Source organism: Heterocephalus glaber, unplaced genomic scaffold (genome assembly GCF_053883595.1).
Source record: "Heterocephalus glaber isolate CG9 unplaced genomic scaffold, H.glaber_assembly_v1.0 deba00001456, whole genome shotgun sequence".
NCBI classification, from domain to species: Eukaryota; Metazoa; Chordata; class Mammalia; order Rodentia; family Bathyergidae; genus Heterocephalus; species Heterocephalus glaber.
In genome coordinates this window covers 812,660-837,199 of record NW_028258304.1, presented here as the reverse complement: position 1 = coordinate 837,199, position 24,540 = coordinate 812,660, and the positions used below count along the sequence as shown (strand labels likewise).

The window sequence follows — 24,540 nt, the reverse complement described above, 5'->3', positions numbered from 1 at the left end:
CTTGGGAAGACCATGTCTGAAGATAAAAAAGGGTGCAGGATGGGGGATGTAGTTCAGTGTGAAAGCCCTGGGTTCAATTCTCAGTAACACACACACGCACACACACAATCCATCCATCCACTTATATACCCATTCATCATCCATAATTGTAGTAAAAAAGAAATATGAAGGATACAAATGCAGAAAATGTTAAAACTGTCTAAAAATATTAATTTGTCATCATTGCATAGCAGGCTTTCTGTTACAAGGATGTCATTTACCTTTAAACAATTTTATAAACTCATTGCAACTTTAAAACCACAGTAGAACTTTAAAATTTTTTTAAAAATTTATGGAATTATCCTGGAAGAACAAACACCCATATATCCAGGAACATTCTGAAGGAGAAATGAGTGATATAGGAATGAATGATTAGATATGAAAACAGATTACAAACATACAGTAATTAAAACAGTGTGGTAATGGGTTAGAAACAGAATGATGATGGACAGAGTAAAGAAAGTCCAGGAATAGATGTGAGGATAAATGGGTATTAAATAGATGTTAAAGATGGCACTTTAAAATGAATCAGTGATGTTGTAAAACAACTGGTTAGCCAGTTGGAAAAAAGAGAAAGCTGGGTCCTTGTCATAAGATTAATATACTAAAAGTGAAGAAAACATGGACCAATATTTCTATAACCTTGAATGGGGAAATATCAGTATGATCCAAACATCATAAGAAAAAGACTGATGAATTGATATTGCAAAAATAAAAAATCTTCCACAGCAAAACAATCCTCCAAACAAATGCACGCTCACACCCCTGTAGCAAATATTGTGAATGTTTCCTCAGTACTTCTCCACCACTCTCCCTATGGTGTACTGGCCCTTGGCCATGTAGTTTGTTTGGGAGTGCATGTTCACACCTCCTTACTCCTTGGCAGAGGTGAGACCTAACTGCTTTAACCTATCAGGGTAATTTTGTTGCCCTTCCTATAGTATTTGGTTCAAAAGCTACTAGCATGTTCCTAATTAAAAATAATTGAATGTAATCCAATTTAGAGCTGTAAATATTGGGGGATTTTAGGATATAATGTTCCCTGCTCTTCCAAGAGTGCCGCCAGAAGTCACTTTCTCACAGTGAGGAGTGGGTTGCAAAACCTAATCAAGTAACAACCATTTATCCACCATGACAGAAGATATGGGGTGGCCTTGTCACCATAAAAGGCAAAGTAGAGAGAAGGAAGGAAAACAGGAATTTGATGTTGTAGTTATTGAATCAAATTAACCCTGAACTACCTTTGGTTGTTTAGTCAGTAAATGTCCTTTTCTGAGTTGGGTTTTTTGTTACCTGCAAAATAAAGAATTCAAATTGATGTACATCATGAACAAACTGTTAAAGTTCCTCATTCAAAGATCTACACATCAATATGGAAAAGAACACAGCCTACTTTTTTAAAGGTAGACTATCTGGATAGCCAGTTCATATAAAAGGAAATGCAAATGACCAACAAACAATATAAAAAGATGCTTAAGCTCACTATAAATTAATGTAAATTAAACAAAGGGAAGTAACTCATTTTTTACTTTTAAGATTGACAAGGATGAAAATTCTGATTTACTCAAGACTAAGGATATATACTCTTTTATAGTCTACTGGAGAGTGTAAATTAGTTATTTTTTAGAAAAATCTACTAACACTTACAGTTTTCAATTGGTGAGCCAATCAGTTCTACTCAAATTTTATGCTATAGGAATACCTAAGAAAATAAGCAAATATATCTGCAATATCTTGCAATATTGTGTATAAGGTGACATACTAGAAACCCTCCAAATATTCATCAATTTGGAATTGGTTAAATAAACTTATAGCCCATCCACACAATGCATATACTTTATGGGTTTCATAAAGGATGAAGAAATTCTGTATGTTGCCAATGAAAGATATTTAAGTTTAATTAAGTGAAAAAATAAAACCATAATGCACTGCAATTTGTGAGTCAGTACATACATATTAAAATAATCTGAAAGAATATTATCATAGTATTAACAGTGATTATAAGTGGGAAATAGGATTAGGAAATAGAATTCAGTGCAGAATATCCCAATTCTGTCTGATACCCCATACACACTGTACACTCACAAATACACATATATACATGTACACACACAGTCATCACACCACTAGGACCTCCTGCTGATCAAGGATTAAACTGCTACTTTCTTTACTTACCTGACTCAATCTATCTTTAACCTCTTCCATACTCAATGGCATTACAAGAGAAGGATGGCACATGTATTCTAAAACCATAGTAAAACTGTCTATAACTTATTGGTTGGTTTCCACCCTATATTGACAGCCCTAGTCAATGTTAGTGACAGAATATTCCTCCAACCAGGGAATACTGCTCTCAGAGGCCCCTCCCTTGGTACCTGACAGTCCCTTTATAGTTTTGATTCTTTCAGTCATGAGTGTCCACATGCCATTTGCTGGCTAGGTGCTGCAGGGGATTCAGATAGGAGTAAATTGTTTCAGCCTTTGAAACTCATGATCTACTAGAAGAATCTGACAAGTCCATAGGTAACTAGAAATTACCAGTCTCTGGAGTTTAGTTTCATGCCTGCATGACCTACCTCCCTGGCAGCCCTGGGTCCAGCTGCCCCTACACGCCTGCCTGGGCCATATCCTCACCTCTTACCTTGTTGCCATGCACCTAAGGCCTTACTGGTTTTCTTTACTTGAGTCAAAAAAATAAAAAAGTTTGATCTCTAGTTCTTACTTTGTCCTATGTCCCCTTGGCATCTTTGTATCTTCTGTCTACCAGCCAGATCACACTCAACCCTCCACTTTGCTCTTATGAGTGCTCCCTGAAAACTCCTTCTTCTCTAAATCTTTGGAAACACACTCGGAGGAGGGGGCGGGGAGTGACCTAGTCACTTAGAACTGATGATCTAAAAAGCCTCTAGCTGGCCGGGGATTTAGCTCAGTGGTTTCACCACCTGCTGCGCAAGCGGAAGGACCCGAGTTCAATCCCCAGTACCAAAAAAATAAAAAAATAAAAACCCTCTAGCTGGCATAGTCATGAGCCCCTTTCCAGTGTCTGTGGAAGTCATTTCCCCTAGTGGGCTTCTCTGGAGAAGGGATTTGCAGGGGAGGGAAGGGCCTTAGTCCACCAGCTTTAAAAATAAGCACCTCATAGAACAGAAAAAAAGCCACCTTAACCTGAGCCTTGTAACAGAGAGGGGAGTGTGTGGGGAGAACAAGAGGGAGATCCAATTAATTACCCTTAGAAGCAAAGGTAAAAGTTGAAGATTACGAGACCCATTTACAGGAGGGAATAGACCCATCATTGAGCCTAGAGAATGGGAGGATTGTTTAGGGCCAGAAAAGCATCTCAATGTTCAGATTCCTTTCCTTTTCTGGAGCTTTGGAGAGAGGAAGGTCATAGCTTGGGTTTGGAAGGTACACTGAGCAGTGGGTTCAGCCTGGGAGGGGGACTGTTGTCTTGGGTCCAATTCTGGGCCCACATCCTGCCCCCACCCTAAGGGAACAAGAGCTTCAATCCTCTCTGGAAGCTGGTATGAGTTGGCAAAGGAAGGAGTGCCCCCTGTGTGAGGCCCATCCATTATCATCACAAGGGCTGATGTCACAGACCCCACAAAGCAGCTAGGGCCCCAAATGGAGGGTAACCCTAACCCCAACAGCGATGAAACAGATAGAGGGAGAGCTCTCACACACAGTGGCCGGGCCCTCCTCCTCCTTGCACTTCCTCAAGAGCCTTTGTCTTCTGGTCCCTTGGGCTTGAAGCCTCTCTCATTCCCCACAAATGCTGCCCATTAAATTCAAAATGAGACCTCTGGGGAAAAGGTCTGGCACTTTCCCTCCCTCTTCTTCCCCATCCTCATCAGCCTGGCCAGCTGTGAGAAAGGGGAAGCTGTTAACTGCTTCACAACTCTCCCTTGGTTTTTGTTTTAATCCCCGCCCCGCTAGCATTCCCTGCTGGTGGTCTCTCCTAGGTAAAGCCTTAGGCCCAAAGCTGTAACAGCACCCAGAGGTTGTGGAAAATATTCTGTGGTGTCAGGTTCAGTTGGACTATGATGGCCAAGCCTCTGTAATTGCCCTCATTTGTCATCTCCCTAATCAACTGAGAAGTGCAAAGGCCCCCTCAATACCACAAGCCAGTGTGGCCAGAGAAAGTAAGAAGTGGCTTTACTCATCTTTAGATGTGACCTGGGGTGGGTGTTAGAGCGACTGGTTGTGGAAACCTACCAGAGCTGTAGGAAGCAGGGAGAGGTTGTGCTCAGAACTTCTGGCTTTCTCTCATGGGTAGAGAAACATTTCCAAAGGGATTTGGTTATTATTCACGGTATTTTAGTCACGAATCTTTCTTAGACATTAACGAAAGCCATGAATCTTTCCATAAAACATAGGTAGGTGAAAGCCCACACACCCCCAACCCCCCACACACACTTGAAGGTTTGGGGGAATCCCTGGTGAAGAACTTCTAAGTTCTAGAATGAAGTATATGTTTTGGCACTGAAGTGAAAGCAGAGAAGATTCTAGTGGTGATGAAGGGCAGATTCCACTTGAAGGACGGACTTTACATTAAGCCAGGCATCTGGAGGTCTGATCTGAAAGGTTGTTCTTGCTCCCTGTACAGGTGCATGAAGGGCATCATTACCACCAACCCTGTATTGGGGTCAGGAGAAGAGACCAGGAGGCAGTGTGTCCAGCTCTGGACACACTTCTTCAATGCTCGGCCATGAGGCATGTTATGGAATTGGAGGGAAGGGAAAAGGCTTTAGATTGTACATATGCTATGGCTCAGGACTGGATAAGCATTTTAGCTTTCCATGGCTCACACATCACAACATCACTGCAAACTAGGGAGCATCATTCTGATTTCACTGATATTATAAGATTTAGGGAGTTAGCTAATTTGTTCAAGGTCATCCAGCTAGTTAGTGGTGCTGCAAGGTTAGAAATCCAGGCCTCTCAGATGTTAAAGTCCATTGCAGCAAGACATGACTGAAGACATTCTTCCCAGCCTCATTCCATGGCTTCCATTCCAGCCTAAGAGGCAAGCAGGTTGTGAGCTGCTACACTGACATTCTGGTCTTACCATGGTTCCAAGTGCACCTAGCAGATTCTTCATTATCTTTCCACCAATTGTGCACTCTAATGTGGTCTGGACCTTAAATATTCCCATAGCTTACTTGAGTTTGAATTAATTCAAGGGTCAGCTAACTGACATTCTGCTTTCTTTGTGCTGTCTTCTCTAATAGATCTTTTTTTTTTTTGGTACTGGGAATCGAACTCAGGACCTTGTGCTTGCCAGGTAGGTGCGGTACCACTGAGCCACATCCCTGGCAATCAGATCCTTTTTTACACTAGTCAAAATGCCTGTTGCTCTCTCCCCTGGAGCTCTCAAACAGGCTCATCTGTCCTTCTCCAGGCTGGAAGAAGCCTTTCCAAGCAAGGCTGGTGTTCCAAACTCATTCGACCCTCACACTGCCTAGGTTAGGATTCTTTATAAATAAGACATTTCAAGTTACTCCTCTTGATGATGATCTCAGTTGTAGCTGAATAGATGAGAAACCTAACCCAGTGGTTAGGGAGATTTCCAAGGCCACAACACAGCTCCTTGCCTTGCGTGGCAGACAGGCTTACTTTACTATACCAGGCTCCTGCCTACTCTATCTACTCCTCAGTCCAGCTGAGTGGGAACAGTGTTTGCCATTGGTGTCTATCACCAGCCACACCTACACTGTGCAAAAGTGATGGAAGAACAAAAAACCCATGAGACGGCGCTGTGACTTTTGAAACAGGTATGTAGGCTCTCTCGTTTAATAGCAATTAAAAGAGGAAAATGTACAAGAGGAATAAACATGCTCTTTCCACAGAGGCACTTTCCCCTAACCATATGGCCCATTTTATCAGTAGCTTTATGAGTGAGTTTCAGAGAAAAAAGTTCCCCTTAGAATTAAAAATGGACTTCATTAAAATTTCCCCATAAATGTATATCTACTTGTGCAAAATAAAAATGCCATATCCAACACATTAGTGAAAAGTCATTGTAAATGGAAGCAAACAAAGAAAGAGAAAGGAAAGAAGAAGGAAAGAGGACAAGAAAGAAGGAAGGGAATAAAAAAGAATGGAGAAACAAAAAGAATAAAAAAGAAAAGAGAGACAAAAAAGAAAGAGGCAATTGAAGCAGTCAGAAGAGCCCTTATAGAAGAGACTCAGGTAGGGGGATTTCTGAAGCAGTCCCTAGACGATGTGTTCAGAGACCTGAGGAGGAAGGTCATGGCCAATGCCAATCCTTCCCTGGGTCTGGGACTTGATAAGCAAGTAGTTGTCAAGTATGCAGCAAAGATAGATAACTTTGAGGATAGAAAGACTGCTTGACCTGGTATGCAATGAAATCACCAGGAATACTCCTGAGGGGCTGTACATTCCCTATGACAACAGTGACTTTACTGATTCTAATTCCAGGTCCTTGCCTGTTCTTCCCCACTTGCAATAGTGTCACCCAGTCTGCTCAGAGACTTTCCTATGTGTTAAAACTAAGCAAGCTGTCTGTATTACTACTGAACCCCACTAGGATCCCAAACCAGACTCTCTTCAGGAACATAGACTTGGGTTTTCCAGGAATGTGGACAAAGGCTCATAGTGACCAGAAGATAGGAGGCTTCCAACCAATCGTGTTTTTGCTGTCTTACTAAAGCGGTCCCCCGCCAAGGGCACTGGTATATATGCAGGCATATGAGGCTAGATCTGAGGAGTGTGAGGGGCATGAGCACATATGCTTTGCATAAGTCCTTTCAAGTGCTGGCTCAGCTATAGGCCAGCAGACAAAACTAAGAAACTCCCACTTCATCAATTCAAAACCCCTTGACATTGCTGGTCCCTGTTCTCACCTTTCCTGGCCTGCTAAGAGTATGTCTCTAAATACACCTCAGAAGCAGCATGTTGGTTTGTTTTGTTAGGGAGGAGTAAAGGCAGATGGAGAAGGAAGAGGAGATACATCAAAGGGTCCATCCTTATGAGTCTTGTGCTTGAGTAAGCTTTTCTTTTAGCAGCACGTCATGTCAAAGGTGTAGAGTAGCCCCTATTTCTCCATGTTGTTCACCTTTTCTTTTATAGTACAGTTCTTTCGGTACAGAGGTTTGTGAGTAGACCAGCAATGATGACTTTCTAGGAAGACAAATGTTGTTCCATGCTTGAAATTCACTCCACTCCATTCAAACTAGTAAGGAGAGTATTTGGGGTCCTTCTCAATTAATAGGACTTAAGATTAGTGTAACCATTTCTCACCTTTTCCAACAAAGTTCAGGGGTTGGAATCTCTTGAGTCTCATTCCCACAGGCCCCTGCCTTCCTTTAGCTTATCAAGATTTTTGCAACCCTAACCCTAAAACCCTGGGCCAACTGCCTAGTCTGTAGGATAAGTGTCACAGGCTTTTGCAGAACTTTGATGCAGCCTGGCAGTTGAAGAGGGCTGCACATCAGTATGCATACTTTCTTTTCCATGGTTTTCAAAATATATGATAATGGTAGAGGGTGAGGTATGAAAAAGGAAGCACTGGCCTACTCAGAAGCAACTCGATAGCTGACAAAAGTAATGAAAAATCTGTTTGATGAATCTCTCCTTCCACTAATCTAAGCTGGAAATGCCCACGTGGCTTATTTGTCATTGTTTGGTGATGTACAAGTATACCCTTACCAGTAGTTGTAGTAGCATCTTTCTGAAGTGTCTGATAGGTTCCTCTAACTGATCTTATAGCAAAGCCCCTACCTTAAGGCTCTGGAGTCCTTTGGGGACAACAGATACAGCCTCCAAGCTAAGCTGGTTTAGGCTTCAAAGTTTTGGAGATAATATTATGAACAATTATTTTCAGATGAGCCCAAAGGATGGCTTTGGGAATGGATCTCAGAAAAGGATGGAAGCCTTGGGCTTGAGCAAGAATAGCTTTGTATCCAGTATATAACTTAATGAAAACGGCAGCTGGGCCAGAGGAAACATGCCACTAACCATAGTTGGCCCTGTCTACTTCATGGTGGCAGTGGCTTCATGCCTAGTCCAGCCATGGCTGCCTCCATAGTGCAGAGCTGGTGACATTTCATTTTAATATGGTGGCCAGAAAGCTATTTTTAAGCACAAATGAACATTCCAAGTAATCCTTGGATTTTACATAAGAGTAAATAAAGTAAGGACTATTTTCAGGCTTCTGAGATCTGGTCAATCTCAATGGCACTGCTGGAAGAACCAAGTTGGGACTTTTTCTGTGAGGACCTACAGAAATAACTGTCAGCCCAAATTTTGAACCAAGTGCTCCAACCATATGAGAAGGTAATAAGGTAAACAGGAAAAAGACTGAGGCTCTAATTCGAGCTTTTTTCTTTTCAGATCCAGAAAAACACCCTAGGCTAAGAATCAGCACTCTCAATGTGAGAGCAACCTGCAGTGAATCCTGGGGTCCAATGGTACTGCTGCTTATCCTGCCATAGAAAAATAAACAGTAAAACCCTTGAGTCAGATTAGGACTAAAGAAACTGCATCCTTGGGTGACTGAAGTGTAGCTGTCACCTTGCCACAAACCATGCTTGTTCACCTTTCAGTCAGACTGAGAGATGGACATCTAGAACTGTCGTTAGTGTATTAAATAGTAATCTTTGATAGGCCCCTTCCTTGCATCAGGAAGGATCAGCCTCATCTATGTGGTAAATGGGCACTCAGGAGTGAACAGGATATACTTTATTATAATTTTGCTTACTTACCTCACCTCCCAGAAAAATCACCCACTTTGTCTGGGTAGTTCCTGGCCTCCAGAACTAAACTGTAGAGCCATGGATGAGAGGTGGTTCATCATATTAGGAATGATGATATCACCCTTTGTAGGATAATACAGACAGTGTGGCAATAACCTCCCAAGTCCCCACCTAGCAACATCTTATGTACTTGCTTATCCTTGTGACTCTTTTACTAGGGAAAGATTATGTGAATACTGTACAGGGTTAATAAAAAAATACATATGTTCTCTTTGAAGAAGAATGCACAAATGCAGTGCCAGCTTGAGCTGGATCCTAGACTGTGGAGCTGCAGGAAGTAGCCTCTGTAGGCTGAGGGCAGCCTTCATAAGTGGTGGCTGCTGATGAGTCCTCGGAGCTGCTTGGCCACAGTGTCAATCAATTTCTGCTTGTCTCGCTCATTCTTCCGAAACTGTGCAAACATGTTGTTCTTGCGGCTAGCATCCTTCATCCTAAACAGAGGAGGAAAGAAAGAGAAGAAAGTGTTTGAGGAGATAATAGAAGAGAAATTGCAGAAAGTAGGATGACATGATGTATCTTAACTACTACCGAGAGCGGAAGAGTCCAGACTTTTCCCATTGTTAGGCCTGTACTTACCTATTGATCAGGAAGCTACCCTTCTGGCATGCTCAGCCCTCTCAATTTCAGTCACATTTGGAAAATAGTCAAGAGCCAGCTTTGGAGGGACCACCCTTCTTATCGCCCTCACACCTACTCACCTCATTCATTCCCTCTCTCCCCAGGTATGCACCTGATATAGAAGTATGAGACATGCTATAGCTTTGCTGGCCATTAGGCGCTTACAGAATGTCCAGGATCCACTCATTACTTCATGAACCTGTTGGGACCTTACAGATGGTATTTGAAAGTGAAGCATAAAAAATGTTCATAAAACTAGCAATCCCAAGAGAACATGAATAACTACAAATCACTGTATATTTCCAAGCTTCACTCCAGCTGGTTACTTTCTCTCATCCCTAAAGAAATTAAGGGCTTGACTAATCTCTTTTCTTTGGTCTCAGGGTAAGGCTTGATAGGCAGTCAGGTGACTAAGAGGTATGGTGCTAAGGATAGAAGGTACCAAAGGGAGGACTATCCTCTCACTTGAGAAACCAGGGTTTTTAGCAAGAAAACCCCCTGAATTTTGGCTGTCTATATTCTCAGGCCTTTGATTTTTGGGTCATGTTAAAGTTCCACAGATGACACTATTCCTAGTGCACAAATAATGGGCAGTTCTGGCCAATGATTCTTTCAGATGCAGAACCTTACCTGGGAAGCATGGATAAAGGAATTGTTACAGAATCTCCAACACTGACCATGTCATTTGGACAAAATCTATGAATCTGTTATTCTAGACCCCTAGCACCTACTGGTTAACTCTGATTCCAGCCTCTCCATACCACAGCCCCAGCCCACAGCTAGTTTTAGTGTTAGAGAATTAAGGATGGCGGGCAGACCAATTTCTCTGGGATAGGGTAGACCAGCCTTTATACTATTCCCTAGGAACTGGGCCAACTCTCTTACTTCATTGCTCCCTGGGCTGCATGGGGACATGATAGAAGAGAGAAGGGAAGGAAGCTTGGAGTATAAATTACTCCCAGGTATACTTCCCAAGGGCCTTTGGCTAGTCCTGGGACTTTTTCCCCCTCAGTGGGCTGTGCTTTGCAAAGAGGGCAGATTAGAAGTCAATGAGTCCAAAGGGCAGAGATCCCACAAGGGCATTTATGTCTGCTATAGGTACAAAATATTATCATATATACAACAAGCATATGGTATATCATATATTCCATAAAGGTATTATATGTGGCAAAAAAAGTTCTGATGAAAACCAAAACCAAATCTAATTGTGACTTTTCTCCCTAATTTAAGCTCAAAATAGCTCTTCTGGGTTAGAATTACTCACTAAACACACTCAGAATCACCACCCACATGTGGAGGCCTGCGCTTGCAGGAGGAAAGTGGGGTGCTTGAGCTTGGATGAAAAGAAAGCATAAAGGTCCTCAAGGCTCTAGTGATGATTGTATTTGGGCCCTTACACACTAGTTGCACAATTTCATTTGTGGAACTGGTCTCATTTTAGATGATCCCGGAGGAGGATTCCCCTTCCACATTGAGTATACTATAAATCTAAAGAACAATAACACAAAACAATGAAAAAAGAAAGGAAATGGAGAAAAATTACTTTCTAAATCATAGACATTTATTTTAATGTCCTATGTTATCATTAATTCTGTAACTCCTTCAAGCATTCCAGGGACAGGAAGCCAGAGTTGGCCTTCAGCTTCCATGTAATATGTTGAAAAGTGAAGATGAGAGCAGTCTCTGTACTCCAGAGGCTAAGATTTCCTGGCCATTAAAGCATGGAGGTGGAATTAGGAATTATATGGGTAAACCCATATGCCCTGAGGGCTGATAATGACATGCTGGTTTGTACTCAGGAATATTCTCAATCCAAATCTCTTTCATCTTCCAGCCCATTCTGTAAGCCCAGGGTCCTCTTTATATTCCAGCTCTGACCACTTCTCAATGACATAGAGGTCTTTTCCTTTTCTTGAATGTCTTTAGCAGGTATTTGGGTCTTTCTATGTCTCATCCTGCTAAGGAGGACCAGACAGAAGAGATTGTCAAGCTCAGTGCAGCTGGCTGTGGGGAAGAAGGAATGGGTGAGGTAAAAGGATTGATTCCTAGGAGGCTAGAAGATGTGGGTTTTAAGTGATCTGGGTAGCCTTTTCCCTGCTGTTTTTGGAAGGAAGCTTTTAAACTCTGCTGATTGCTAGGGTTAGGACATAGCTTTATTACTGGCTAGGCATTCAGAGTGGTAGACAGAAGCTGATTATTTTAGCCCATTGCTGATCCATGGGAAGTGGGTGAGCCTGCACTTTCTGGATCTACAGATTCTCAGAAACTGAGGAGTAAAAGACTCCCTTAGAGAAGTAACTGACTTGAGGGAATCTCAGAACCCATTTGGATACATAATGAATGTAACCATTTAAGAACCAACTCAAGAGTCAAAATGTTTCCCTATTTCAACTGGGATTAGGACTTGCCTGTAATGAGGAATTTTCCCTGAGAGACTCAGGTTCCAGATCTTAAAGCTATGGGCTTTAAGATCACCATCAGGAGATGGAGAAACTGTTGAGGGGTTTTCTTTTGTCAGGGCTGAAATTTAAGCCCTGAACTGGTAAGAGCACCAAGTGTCAGAAAGTAGAGTGGGAACAATCCTTTAGCTGGCATGAAGAGAGAAAAATCCCTGCCACCTCTCCCAGCCCCAAAGGAATTGGTAAGCCACGGGTCACTATAGACGAGGTAGCCAGCCAATTGGCACCAGGCTGGTTTAGTAGATTAATATGTCAGGGTGGGGCAATATACAGGGTAGGGATTTTAGTGTAATCATTAGTGTCAATAAGGAAACCAGTAGGACTTGTCTCAGGATGATGGAAAAGGCCCAAGTGAATGATATACTTACTCTCTAGATATCCTAGGGAGGAAGGTCATTGGGAGAGAGAACCATGGGAAACAAAGTTAAAATGGAAACATCAGTCCTGACACAATGTCAGTCTCTTGGTTCCAAACACACAGCCCTGCCTCCTGCTCTTGCCTTCCCTCCATCTCTTCTCTTTCCCTCTAACATAGCACACAGTAAGAAAGATATACTTTGACTTCCCCTGCTTCAGGCTCTGGTCTGACCTCCTAACTCTGGCCCTTGCCTTCTTGGGATTTGAGATATGCCTGACTGGCCATAGACACAGATTTTCTACACTGCCTAGATGCAGGGTGCTTTTCTGACCACTCATTCCAATTATAGGAGAAAGCCGCCCTTTTACAAGGGTCTTGGTCTCTGGTATGCCAGCTCTTGCTAGGTGAGCAAAAAGCCAGAGCTAGGCTGCAATGCACAGACGATCCTGGCTTCTGGGTGACATATTAGCTCTGGGATGTTCTGGATCTGGCTAACCCAATTCCAGAGGCAGTACCTCTGCTTCAGAAAGACTACGGCTCTGTGGCAGAGCAACTTTTATGGCTTTCTTGGGGCAGCCAGCACAATAAAACTCATGTCAGGGGCCCAGATTTGGGGGCAGATGAAAGTTTCAGTAATTCCCAGGACTTCTCTGGTAGAGAAACCACGTGCTCTGTGGGGCTGCTCTGTCTATCATCATAACCCAGGTAACTCTGGCCATTCTCACTGTGCTCACCAGGTGAGCCTGAGCTCCAAAATAAGCCAGCTTCCTTTCTTCTCTTATTCTCTCTAAAGACACTTTGCCCTGTTAGGCTGACAGTGTCAGTGTCAGTGTCCAGTACTTTCAGAGGCCTCTGTACTTGGCCTTACTTGTTGGGGCTTCAGAATTAAGAGGCTACAAGAAGACTGGCTTGCCAAGTACAATGATTGAGACAGCTGATGGCCCCTATGTTAACTCCAAGAACAAGGAAGGTTTTCAAGGTATTGGCAGCAGGAAAATTACTTTCTACAATATCCCCTTATCCCATCTCCCCTATTTCCAACATAGGTCACTGGGCTGGGTACTCACTTCTCAAGCAGGGTCAGAGCTGTTACTGGGTTTACCCGTAGGTACTTGCAGTTGGGCTGGCCATAATCAGCAAGGTAGGTTGACCAGTCCCACTGGATGAAGAGATCCAAAAGCTGTAAAATATCCAAATCCCATGCCAGGGATTAATCAAGCAGACAAGACAAATCAGGATCCCAGAAAATCCCATCCTTTTACTACCAGCTAATAGATTTGAAAAAATAGAAATAAAAATGTAGCAAGAGAAGAGTGGCTACAGACTATAGGGTAATTAAAAAAATAATGAGTAAATATTAGAAGATGGTCTCTGTCATAAGCACAGTGAAACTGCTAAGACTAAATGCCAGCAGTGAGCCCTAAGAGGCAAGCCTGTAAAGATTAACACTGGACTGATAAAAATACAAGACTCACATTAATCATTTACTTATTTATTTAATAAATACTGATCTAATGCCTTCCACATGCCAAGAACTATTCTAGAGGCTCAGTATCAAACAATTTATGAATAAAAGTGGATGTAGCCCAGTGCCACAGCATACTTTTTAACTTTGGTTAATTTAATATTTATGCTACCCATATTCTAATTCTGTAGATTGACCCCAAGTCCTTTACAGACTTTTTGTTACTGCTTCATTACATGATACAGCTTAGGATCCGTAATTATACTTTGTTGTCATATCTCTTTAGTCTCCTTTAATCTGGAATATTCTCACAGCCTTTTCCTTTCTTATATGGTATTGACATTTTTGAAGAATATAATCTCTCTGCCTTTTTTTCCCTTTTAGTTTGGTTTTATTTGATGCTTTCTCATAAGATTCAATACATGCATTCCTGACCAGAATACTACATAAGGAATGCTATGTCCTCCTCAAAATATCACATCTGGAGGCATATAATACCTGTTTGTCCCTTACTAGTGATAATTTTGATCACCTGCTCAAGATGTTGCTTGATTTCTACAATGTCTAGTTATGTTTTCCACTGCAACTAATAAGCAATTGGGAAGACTATAAAAACCATGAAAATGATCCTGATTAAAATTTCTACCTATATTTAGAATCCAATGAGGATTCTTGCCTGATTCAATATTTACCATGTTGGTTGCAAACTTATGCTTTTCCAACACAATCCTTCTCTTCACATTTATCAGTTGTCAGTCATTCCACTATAAGGAAGTACTCTTTCTTCTCCCCTTATTAATATATTTATCAAATGGTTATTGATATGGACTAATGGAGTCCCACTTTTCAATGGCTTATATTTATTGCTATGCCTATTGTTTTGGTACTCAAATTGTCCCAGATTTGGCAAGTGGGAATCCCTTCAAACAGAAGCCTGGGTTTCTGTGACATGCCCTCATAATTTTTTGGAGCACTTTCCGGCATTCTAAGGAGTTGTGGGCTCATGTTGCATCTATCCTGCCCCATCTCTGTAATTGGCCCTTTCTCTGAGAAGATTGTTTTAGTGAGGATATTATTGGAGATCAAGATTTTGGTACTAGGTATCTTCATTATTACTGGAATGTCTTTATTCACTGCTCTTGAGGGGCAATTTGTAAGGAGCTAAGCTCTTTTATCAGACAGAGCTGGGAATAATATGCATGTAAATATACATACATATTTTAGAAATTACAACTCCACATCAATATCCCTATTTCTAATCCATTCTCACAGGGTTCTTTTTTTTTTTTTTTGCCTTCCCCAATGAGAATCCTAGAGTTCAACTCATCATTTCATTTGCTCAATCCTAGAATATAGCTACAATGGTTTCAGAATTGTTTGAACCTACCACTAAAAAAAAAAAAAGGCCACTAAAAACAAGTTCAAGATTTGTTTGCAATTCTCCCTCTCAAGTGAAGACTAAATGTATACTATCAAATACTGTGTTTATAAATCTCTTTTCCCTTCCTCCAGTATAGTTATAGTATTCATTTAAATGCAATTAGGATCTTTCTTTTTCATTTGTTTTTAGTTTTCGGTCTTCCCTCCCATCCTTGTTAATTTTTTGAATATGTAGGACATTAACATGCTTACACAAGTAAAAACTATACAAAAAGGTTAACTTGGAGAAGTATCACTCCTTCCTTTATTGTATTCCTTTTACCTCAATCTCTCCTATGTTCTATAAGTCACCAACTTCACTGTTTTTAGTTTGTTCTTCTTACGTTTCTATTTGTAAAGGTAAAGCAGATATATGTATGCTCTCCTATCTCTCTTCTTTTTTTTTTTTTTACAGAAAGTAACATACTATATGTACATTTCAGAGCATCTTATGTCTTGATAAGCAGGTGGTGGATGAAGAAGAATAAAAAAACAGAGGATCAGAGGTGAGGGACAGAACTAAAGATCACTATTCCCAAACTTTATTATGAAGCATTATCTTCACAATTTTTACCATATATTCATGCTTTTTCATGTGATTTAGTATTTAATGGCACATCTGGGGATCATCTAAACCTATCCTGAGTATCTCTTTATGGCCTTCTGTACCTTGAATATTTTACTCAACCTATATTTTAGGATAAGTTTGAGACTTCGACCAACAGTTGAGCAGAGTTAAGTGGCCTATGGACAAAGAAGTAATTAAATCAGCAGTTTCAGCCGAGCATCATTCTCATCAGATAGGAGCAGCGCACACTGGGAAACTGTGTCCTGGGCTAGCCAGGAAGATCCACAGCTAAGGGACTGGTTGGAGCAGGTAAGGCTAATGAGCGTGAATGAGCTGGACAACTTGCTAACACAACCATATCATTATTCTTCTCATGACTAGATTTCCTCATCAGTTATTAGATTTCTTCAAAACTGAGTTTTTGATGAGTTTTTACTTGTTTGTTAGAACACTGCTGAAATACTTGATTCTCCATGTGCTAGCTTCTGATAGAATTTATAAACCATGCTTTGGGTCTGCAATATGCCCATTCTGTTTATATTTCTTAAGAGTTGCACAAAATAATAATCTTCTGAAGTTTAAAAAGTTCAAGTGAAGAAACCTAACATCTACTGATTTAGAATTTGAAACAGAAACAATAAAACATATTTGCTTGTCTCCGATTTTCCTAATAGTAATATTAAAATGAGTGGTTTTCCATCATATAGGACAATAAAAGAAAAACATGAATTTTAATCCAAGCCAAAATAGTTCAATGTTATTAAATGACATACAGACTATTCTTCTTTTTCAATCATCAATTAAAAGTTTTGCAAAATTTTCTACTTATAAGAAAAGTGACCACTTTACCCCAGAAAGAATGCCTGCTATCAAGAAATCAACCAACAACAAATGGTGGTGGGGCTGTGGGGAAAAAGGAATCCTTCTCCACTGTTGGTGAGAATGTAGACTGGTGCAACCACTGTGGAAATCAGTGTGGAGATACCTCAAAAAACTAGGATTACACGTCCCATTTCACTCAGCTATTCCCCTGCTGGTTATCTTCCCAAAAGGATTAAAAGGATCATACCACAGTGATATATGTGCAGCCATGTTCATAGTGGCCCAATTTGTAATAGCTAGAACTTGGAAACAGCCTAATTACCCATCAACTGGAGACTGGATAAAGAAAATGTGACTTTTTAATAAAATGGAGTACTACTCAACCATAAAGAATTAGAAACTAGGCTTGAGGCCCAGACCTGCACAGCTACAGGTGGATCCCAGCCAGGGCTCTGCCATACCCCAGAGCCCAAGACAAAGTCCCAGCCAGAAAATTGCTGCACAAGAGCACAAGCTTCAGCCAGAGGACTGCCATTTGATCCGTAACTGTGTGCAGATCCTGGGGAGCAGCTATGAGGGCCAGACCAGCGAAGCTGCAGGTGGATTCCAGCCATGGCTCCGCTCCTACCCCAGAGGCTCCTGCACACCCAGCCAAGCCAAAGGCGGGCCCAAAAAAGAACCGCACAGGCACACAAGCTTCAGCCAGAGGCCCACCATACCATTGGCCACAGCCAAGGACCTTCCTGGAAAAGAGCTACACAGAAACACAAGCAATACCCAGAGGATTGCCCCCATACCATTGATAAGTGCAGGAGACCCTAGCAAGAAGCCTGTGTAGACAACAGGAACTGGGGTGCACAGCCCCCAGCCAAAGGCCCTCCCAGACAACAGCTACATAGGGGTCCCAACAAGAAGCACGCCTAGATAACATCCCAAGTATGCACAGGCCCAAGCCATAAGCCTGCCCAGACAACAGGTCAGCTCAGGGATCCAGAAGGCCAGCACTCTGAACCCAGGAATTGGTGTACTGATGAGCAGCAGATTAAAGACTGCTTGGTGGCTTGCTAAGAATTCAAGACCATTGGGTGAGCAAAAAGTCACCTCAAGAAAGGTACAGCAGGCTGCATCTGTTGAATGAGAAGACACGTAAATAAATTTCAAAACCAGGCTTCCAGATCACCTAAAGTAACCCCAAAGGGCAATGAGATGGAATAATCTGATATTCAACTACCTGGACTCCCTGAATTGGCAACAAAAGAGGACCTGGATATAATTTCTCAGATAACAGCAGAGATTGTGCCCATAGTACAAGACATGATTAATAAATCTACAGAGGACACAGATAAAAAAATAGAGGAGCTGAGGGACATGATGGAATCCCAACATAGGAAACAAATGGAATCCATAAAACAATGCAAACAGATTTCCAGGAGATTAAAAGCTCCATTGAAAGTTTATGCAGCAGAATGAGCCAATGGGTGTATAGAATTTCAGATGCAGAAGATAGGATGCAATTAGTGACCAGGAAAAGAAAAATTTCTTAAAAATAGTAAGAGACCACGAGAAATCAATCCAGGAGCTGCTAGATGATGCAAAGAAGATAAACATAAGAATGATTTCAGTCAATGAAGAAACAGGAGAGAGTGCAGATGACATAAAAAAACTCTTCACAGAAGTGATGGCAGAAAACTTCTCAAATAGGGGAAAAGGACTTCACATAGAGACAAGTGAGGCATATAGGACTCCAACTAGCCTTGATCAAAAAAATCTACACATAGGCATATAATTGTTAAGATTCCAGAAACCCAACAGAAGAACAAAATTCTACAAGCAGTTAGAGAAAAGAAACAAATCACATACAAAGGAAAGCCCATCAGAATCACAGCAGACTTCTGAACACAAACCCACAAGCCAAGAAGTGCATGGAGTGACATATTTCAAGCCTTAAAGGAAAACAGCCTCCAACACAGACTGAAGTACCCTGCAAAACTATCTTTCAAAATTGATGGAGAAATAAGATACTTTCATGACAAAGAGCACCTTAGGAACTTCATGAATACCAAACCAGCACTCCAAAGAATTTTACACAATATCCTAGAAACAGACATTGAGGAACACAACCCCAGGAAGCAAAGCAGAATAAACCCATCTGGCATGACAAGAAATTAAATGGAAAGGGGGAGAACCCAACAAAAAGAAAAAGTCATGGCAATGACAAGTCAATACGTTTCAATTATAACCATCAATGTTAATGGTCTCAATTCACCAATCAAAAGAAATAGACTGGCAGAATGGGTCAAGAAGCAAAACCCAACAATATGCTGCATACAAGAAACACACTTAATTCAAAAGGAAACTCATAGACTGAAAGTTAAAGGGTGGAAAACAATACTCCATGCGACAGGAACCCGAAAAAAAGCAGGAGTAGCTATCCTCTTTGCAGATCAAGTGGAGTTCAAACCAACACTGATTAAGAGAGAAGGACACTACATCCTTGTAAACGGAACAATCCAAGAGGAAGAGATGACAATCATAAATATATATGCAAAAAACACTATTGCACCCAACTATATAAAACAAATACTAACGGACAAGAAAAATCAAATAAACACTAATACAACAGTGGTGGGGGACCTCAATACCCCACTGTCACAAATAGATCAACTAGACAAAAAATAAGCAACAAAATGCTAGAACTCAATCGAACTCTTGAACAAGTGAACTTAACAGATGTTTACAGAGTGTTCCACCCCACAAAAATCAGAATACACATTTTTTTTCAGCTGCACATGGGTTGTTCTCTAAAATAGACCACATACTTGCTCATAGAACATGTTTAAGTAAGTGCAAATGAACTGAAGTTATCCCTTGTATATTATCAGACCTTAGGGTGATGAAATTGGAGATCAATAGCAGAAGAAACTGCAACAATTTCATAAACACATGGAAATTGAACAACACACTTCTGAATAAACAGTGGGTCACACAGGAAATTGAAGAAGAAATCAGACAGTTCCTTCAATTAAATGCCAATGCCAATACAACATATTGGAATCCATGGGACACAATGAAAGCAGTCTTACTAGGGAAAATCATAGCAGTGAATACTCACATTAGTAAAACAGAGTGAGCTCAATTACACAACCTGAGGCTGAACCTCAAGCTTCTAGAAAAAGAAGAGCAGCACAAACCCTAAGCTCATACAAGCGAGGAAATTATAAAGATCAGGGCAGAAATCAATGCAATAGAGACTAAGAGAACAATACAAAAAAGTCAATGAAGCCAAGAGTTGGTTCTTCGAAAGAATAAACAAAATTGACAAACCCTTAGCTAACCTAATCTGAAAAAGGAAAGAAAAGACCCAAATCCGTGCAATTAGGAATAAAACGGGTGAAAGCACAATGGACCCAGCAGAAATCCAGAGGATCATCAATACCTACTTTGAAAACCTATAATAAGATGGAAAATACAGAAGAAATGGACAAATTCCTAGATATGTGTGAATTACCAAAGCTGAACAAAGGAGACCTAAAAATTCTAAATGACCCAATATCAAACAATAAGATTGAAAATGTAATTAAAAACTTACCAACTAAGAAAAGCCCAGGTACTGATGGTTTCACTGCTGAATTCTACAAGATATTTAGAGAGGAACTAATGCCACTACTCTCTAAACTCTTCAACGAAATTGAAAGGGAAGCAATACTCCCAAATTCATTCCTGGAAGCAAGCGTCACCTTGATCTCCAAAGCAGAGAAAGACCCAACTGAAAAAGAGAACTATAGGCCAATCTCACTAATGAACATAGATGCAAAAATGCTTAATAAGATACTGGCAAATAGAATGCAGAAGATCACCAGGAAGATCATACACCCTGACCAAGTGGGATTCATCCCAAGGATGGTTAAACATATGCAAATCAATCAATGTAATGCACTATATTAATAGAGCCAAGAACAAAGACCATATGATCATGCAATAGATGCAGAAAAAGCATTTGACAAAATTCAACACGCATTTATGATAAAAACTATCCAAAAAATTGGAATAGAAGGTTCTTACCTCAATCTGATAAAAGCCATCTATGAAAAACCAACAGCCAATATCATACTAAATGCTCAAAAACTGAAATCCTTCACACTAAAATCAGGAACAAGACAAGGATGTCCACTATCACCACTCCTGTTCAATATACTTTTGGGAACATTAGCCACAGCAATCAGACAAGAGAAAGAAATAAAAGGAATAAAGATAGGAAACGAAGAAGCCAAATTGGCATTATTTACAGATGACATGATACTCTATATAGAAGACCCCAAGAACTCCACCAAAAGTCTTCTAGACTTAATAATGAAATTCAGTAAAGTAGCTGGATACAAGGTCAGCACACAAAAATCAACAGCTTTTCTGTACACAAAAAACCAGACTCACTGAGAAATGGGGGAATCAATTCCTTTCACAATAGCATCCAAAAAATGAAATACCTATGAATCAACCTAACTAAAGAAATCAAAGACCTCTAGTCTGAAAACTATAGCACTCTGAAAAGAGAGATTGAAGGTGATATCAGAAAATGGAAACACATCCCTTGCTCCTGGGTAGGAAGAATCAACATAGTGAAAATGGCCATATTTCCAGAACTACTATATAGATTCAATGCAATTCCAATTGAGATCCCCGCAGCATACTTCACGGACCTTGAGAAAACAATCCAAAAATTCACTTGGAACAAGCAGAGACCTAGATTACCAAAAGCAATTCTAGGCAATAAAGATAAGGTAGGGGGTATCACAACCTTCAACTTGAAATTATACTACTAAGCCACTGTGATAAAAACAGCATGGTACTGGCAAAGAAACGGACCTGAGCACCAAGGGAACAGATTAGAAGATGCAGAAACAACTCCAGACACTCAGCCACCTCATCTTCGACAAAGGATCCAAACACCTTCACTGGAGGAAAGATAGCCTCTCTAATAAATGGTGCTGGAAAAATTAGGTTTCAACTTGCCAAATATTAAAACTAGACCTATATCTCTCACCACGCACTCAACTAACATTGAAATGGATTAAAGATCTAAATATTAAAACAGAAACGCTGAACCGGCTGGAACAGAGGTTAGGTGGAACTCTTGAAGACACTGGTGTAGGAAAAGATTTTATGAACAAAACTTCAGTTCCCTGTGAACTAGCACAAACAATCAACAAGTGGGATCTCTTCTTACTAAAATCTTCTGCACAGCAAGAGGAACCACCAACAGTGTGAAGAGACAACCCACAATGTGGGAAAAAATTTTCACCAGCTGTCCCTCAGGCAAAAGTCTACTGTCTAGAATCTATAAAGAACTTAAAAAAATCAGACCTCCGAAATTTAAAGACCCAATCCAAAAATGGGCATCTGAAATGGACAGACATTTCTCACACAAAGAAGTAGAAACAGCAAAAAAAATATGAAAAAATGTTCAACATCTCTGGTCATTTGAGAGATGCAAATGAAAACAATGCTGAGATTCCACCTCACCCCAGAAAGAATGGCTGCTATCATGAAATTAGCCAATAACAAATGCTGGCAGGGCTGTGAGGAAAGAAGAACACTGCTCCACTGTTGGTGGGAGTGTAGACTAGTTCAACCACTGTGGAAATCAGTATGGAGATACCTCAAAGAACTAGGACTGGAAGTCCCATTTGACCCAGCTATTCCCCTGCTGGGAATCTTCCCCAAAGAATTAAAAGAATCAGACCACAGTGATATATGTGCACCCATGTTTATAGCAGCACAGTTTGTAATAGCTAAAACATGGAAGCAGCCCAATTGCCCATCAACTGGAGACTGGATAAAGAAAATGTGGTTTTTAAAAATAAAATGGAGTACTACTCAGCCATAAAAAATGAGAAACTAGAGACATTTATAGCTAAATGGATGCACATTGAGGCGATACTCTCAAGTGAAATAAACAGGACACACATGTAAATACCGAATAGTTTCTCTAGTGTGAGAAACTGAAAGTGTAAATAAGGACTGAAAGGCATAATAGACAATGTGAAATAGGAAAAAAAGGTGCAGTGGGGAAGGGGAAGTGGGGGGGGTAGGGGAAAAGAAAGAAAGGAATGGAATTAATATGAGAGAAAGAAAAAATGGAAACAAAGTCTTTGTAGATAGGGAGGGGTGGAGGGGTTGAAGAGAGGGCAGGGGAATGGGGAAAAAATAAGAACCAAGATGGATTATGTAAAGGTACAAATTTCTAATGATGAATGTCATTATATTGTATACCTTAAATGTACCAATTAAATTAATTAAAAAATGAGAAACTAGAGACATATATAGCTAAATGAATGCACAAGAAGCGATACTCTTAAGTAAGATAAAAAGGACAGACGTGTAAATACTGAATAGTTTTTCTGGTGTGAGAAACTGAAAGTGTAAAAAGGATCAAAATGTATAATAGATAATGTGAAATAGGAAGAAAAGGTCCAAAGGAGAAGGGGAAGTGGGAGGGGTAAGGGAAAGGAAAGAAGAAAAGGAATAAATATGAGAAAAGGAAAAAATGGAAACAAAGTCTTTGTAAATAGGGAGGGGTGGAGCGGTTGAAAGGAGGGCAGGGCAATGGGGACAAAATAAGAACCAAGATATATTATGTAAAGGTAGAAAATCCCAATAATGAATGTTAGCATGTATACCAGAATGTACCAATAAAGACATGTGTTCATTAAAAAAAAAAAGAAAATTGAAACAGCAAATATAAATTGTGGTACAGAACACACATGGACTGGGTGTACTTTAAATTTATTCTAGTTATCAGTGTCTCAAGGATGGGAATCATCTCAGCAATATCAAACAATGGGTATGCTTATATCTTTGTCATAGAATTTAATATAGAAAATTTACCTCCATTTTAGTAATATCAGTAGATTGTTTTCTTAAAAGCTTTTTATTTTGAAATAACTTTAGACTTACATAAAAGTTGTAAAAACAGTTTCCATAGTTCCACTACTCATTAATATTCATTTCTTACATTACCACAGTATAACTTCTCACCTATAACTTTATTTCAGTTTCACCAGATTTTCTACTAATGTCCTTTTCCTGTTTCAGAATCTAATAGACTATTCCACAGTGCATTTGGTCATCATACCTCCTCAGTCTCTCTTCCAATCTGTTAGATTTTCAGTCTTATCTTTCAAAACCTTGGTGATTATGTGTGGACATTTGTTTTGTTTCTTTTGGTACTGGGGATCAAACTCAGGACCTTGCGCTTGCAAGGGAGGCACGGTGCCGCTGAGCTAAATCCCTGGCCCTTGTGGACATTTATTTTGTATAATTTCCCTCAGTTTGGGCTGGCTTACTGTTTTCTCATGATTAGATTAGGGCAGAAGTTCTCTACCAGGGAAAGATTTTGCCTCCCATGGGACATGTGGAGTATCAAGAGACATTTCTGGTTGTCACAAGACTACAGTGGTAGTAGTGGTGCTGGTACTGGTATCCCAGGGGTACAGCCATGGATTTCATCAAACATTTTATGGTGCAAAGGGCAGTCCTCACAACAAAGAACTATCTGATCCAAAACATCAATATTGCCAATGTTAAGAGACTCTGCATTGAGGTTATGTATTTTTTTAAAAAATACCACAGAAGTGATATAATGCTATTTTTGAGGCATCAATTCAGGGAGCACAGTACAAGATGTTGGTATATCTCATTACTAGTGATTTTACATACAAATTTGTGAAGCGTTCCATATTGTGCTCACTTCAGCAGCACATATACTAAAATTGGAATGATACAGAGAGGATTAGCATGGCCCCTGTGCAAAAATGACACATGATATTATTCTCAATCACTTGTTTCAAGTGGAGTTGATGGGTTTCTCCATAGTAAAGTTACTACTTTTCCCTTTGTATTAATGTATTTCATGGGGGAGATACTGTTTCAGATTATGCAGGCATCCTGTTTCTCCTCAAATTTTTGTCCAGTCAATTTTAGCATCTATTAGTAGATCTGGAGCTATATTTACTATGGTG

General features: G+C 40.3%; 1 protein-coding gene, 2 long non-coding RNA genes and 1 other non-coding gene across 10 annotated transcripts in view; 3 read left to right on the top strand and 1 right to left on the bottom strand.

Moving 5' to 3' along the window:
* The first annotated feature begins 1,348 nt into the window (after positions 1-1,348).
* Positions 1,349-6,118, top strand: LOC147827102 (uncharacterized). Its single transcript, XR_015452925.1, has 2 exons — positions 1,349-4,178; positions 4,643-6,118. It is a non-coding gene; the product is annotated as an uncharacterized LOC147827102 (long non-coding RNA).
* Positions 5,796-24,540, bottom strand: part of Exoc6b (exocyst complex component 6B) — a 721,832-nt gene continuing 703,087 nt past the window's right edge. For 6 of the 7 annotated variants that reach the window (XR_015452923.1, XM_087215909.1, XM_087215910.1 and 3 more), the window contains 2 exons: positions 13,316-13,428; positions 5,796-9,244 (listed from right to left, as the gene is read on the bottom strand). Coding sequence is in view for 5 of the 7 variants with exons in the window: in XM_087215909.1 (XP_087072035.1) it covers positions 9,118-9,244; positions 13,316-13,428 (240 nt within the window). In the remaining 2 variants the exon portion in view is untranslated. Of the gene's footprint in view, positions 9,245-13,315; positions 13,429-24,540 lie in introns of those variants that run through there. The other variant, XM_087215911.1, reaches the window with a different exon arrangement.
* Positions 14,177-24,540, top strand: part of LOC110350267 (uncharacterized) — a 23,423-nt gene continuing 13,059 nt past the window's right edge. Inside the window, exons 1-2 of the long non-coding RNA XR_002396726.2 lie at positions 14,177-15,638; positions 15,832-16,009. This is a non-coding gene — a long non-coding RNA (uncharacterized LOC110350267). The remainder of the gene's footprint in view (positions 15,639-15,831; positions 16,010-24,540) is intronic.
* Positions 24,262-24,368, top strand: LOC147827101 (U6 spliceosomal RNA). Its single transcript, XR_015452956.1, has one exon. It is a non-coding gene; the product is annotated as a U6 spliceosomal RNA (small nuclear RNA).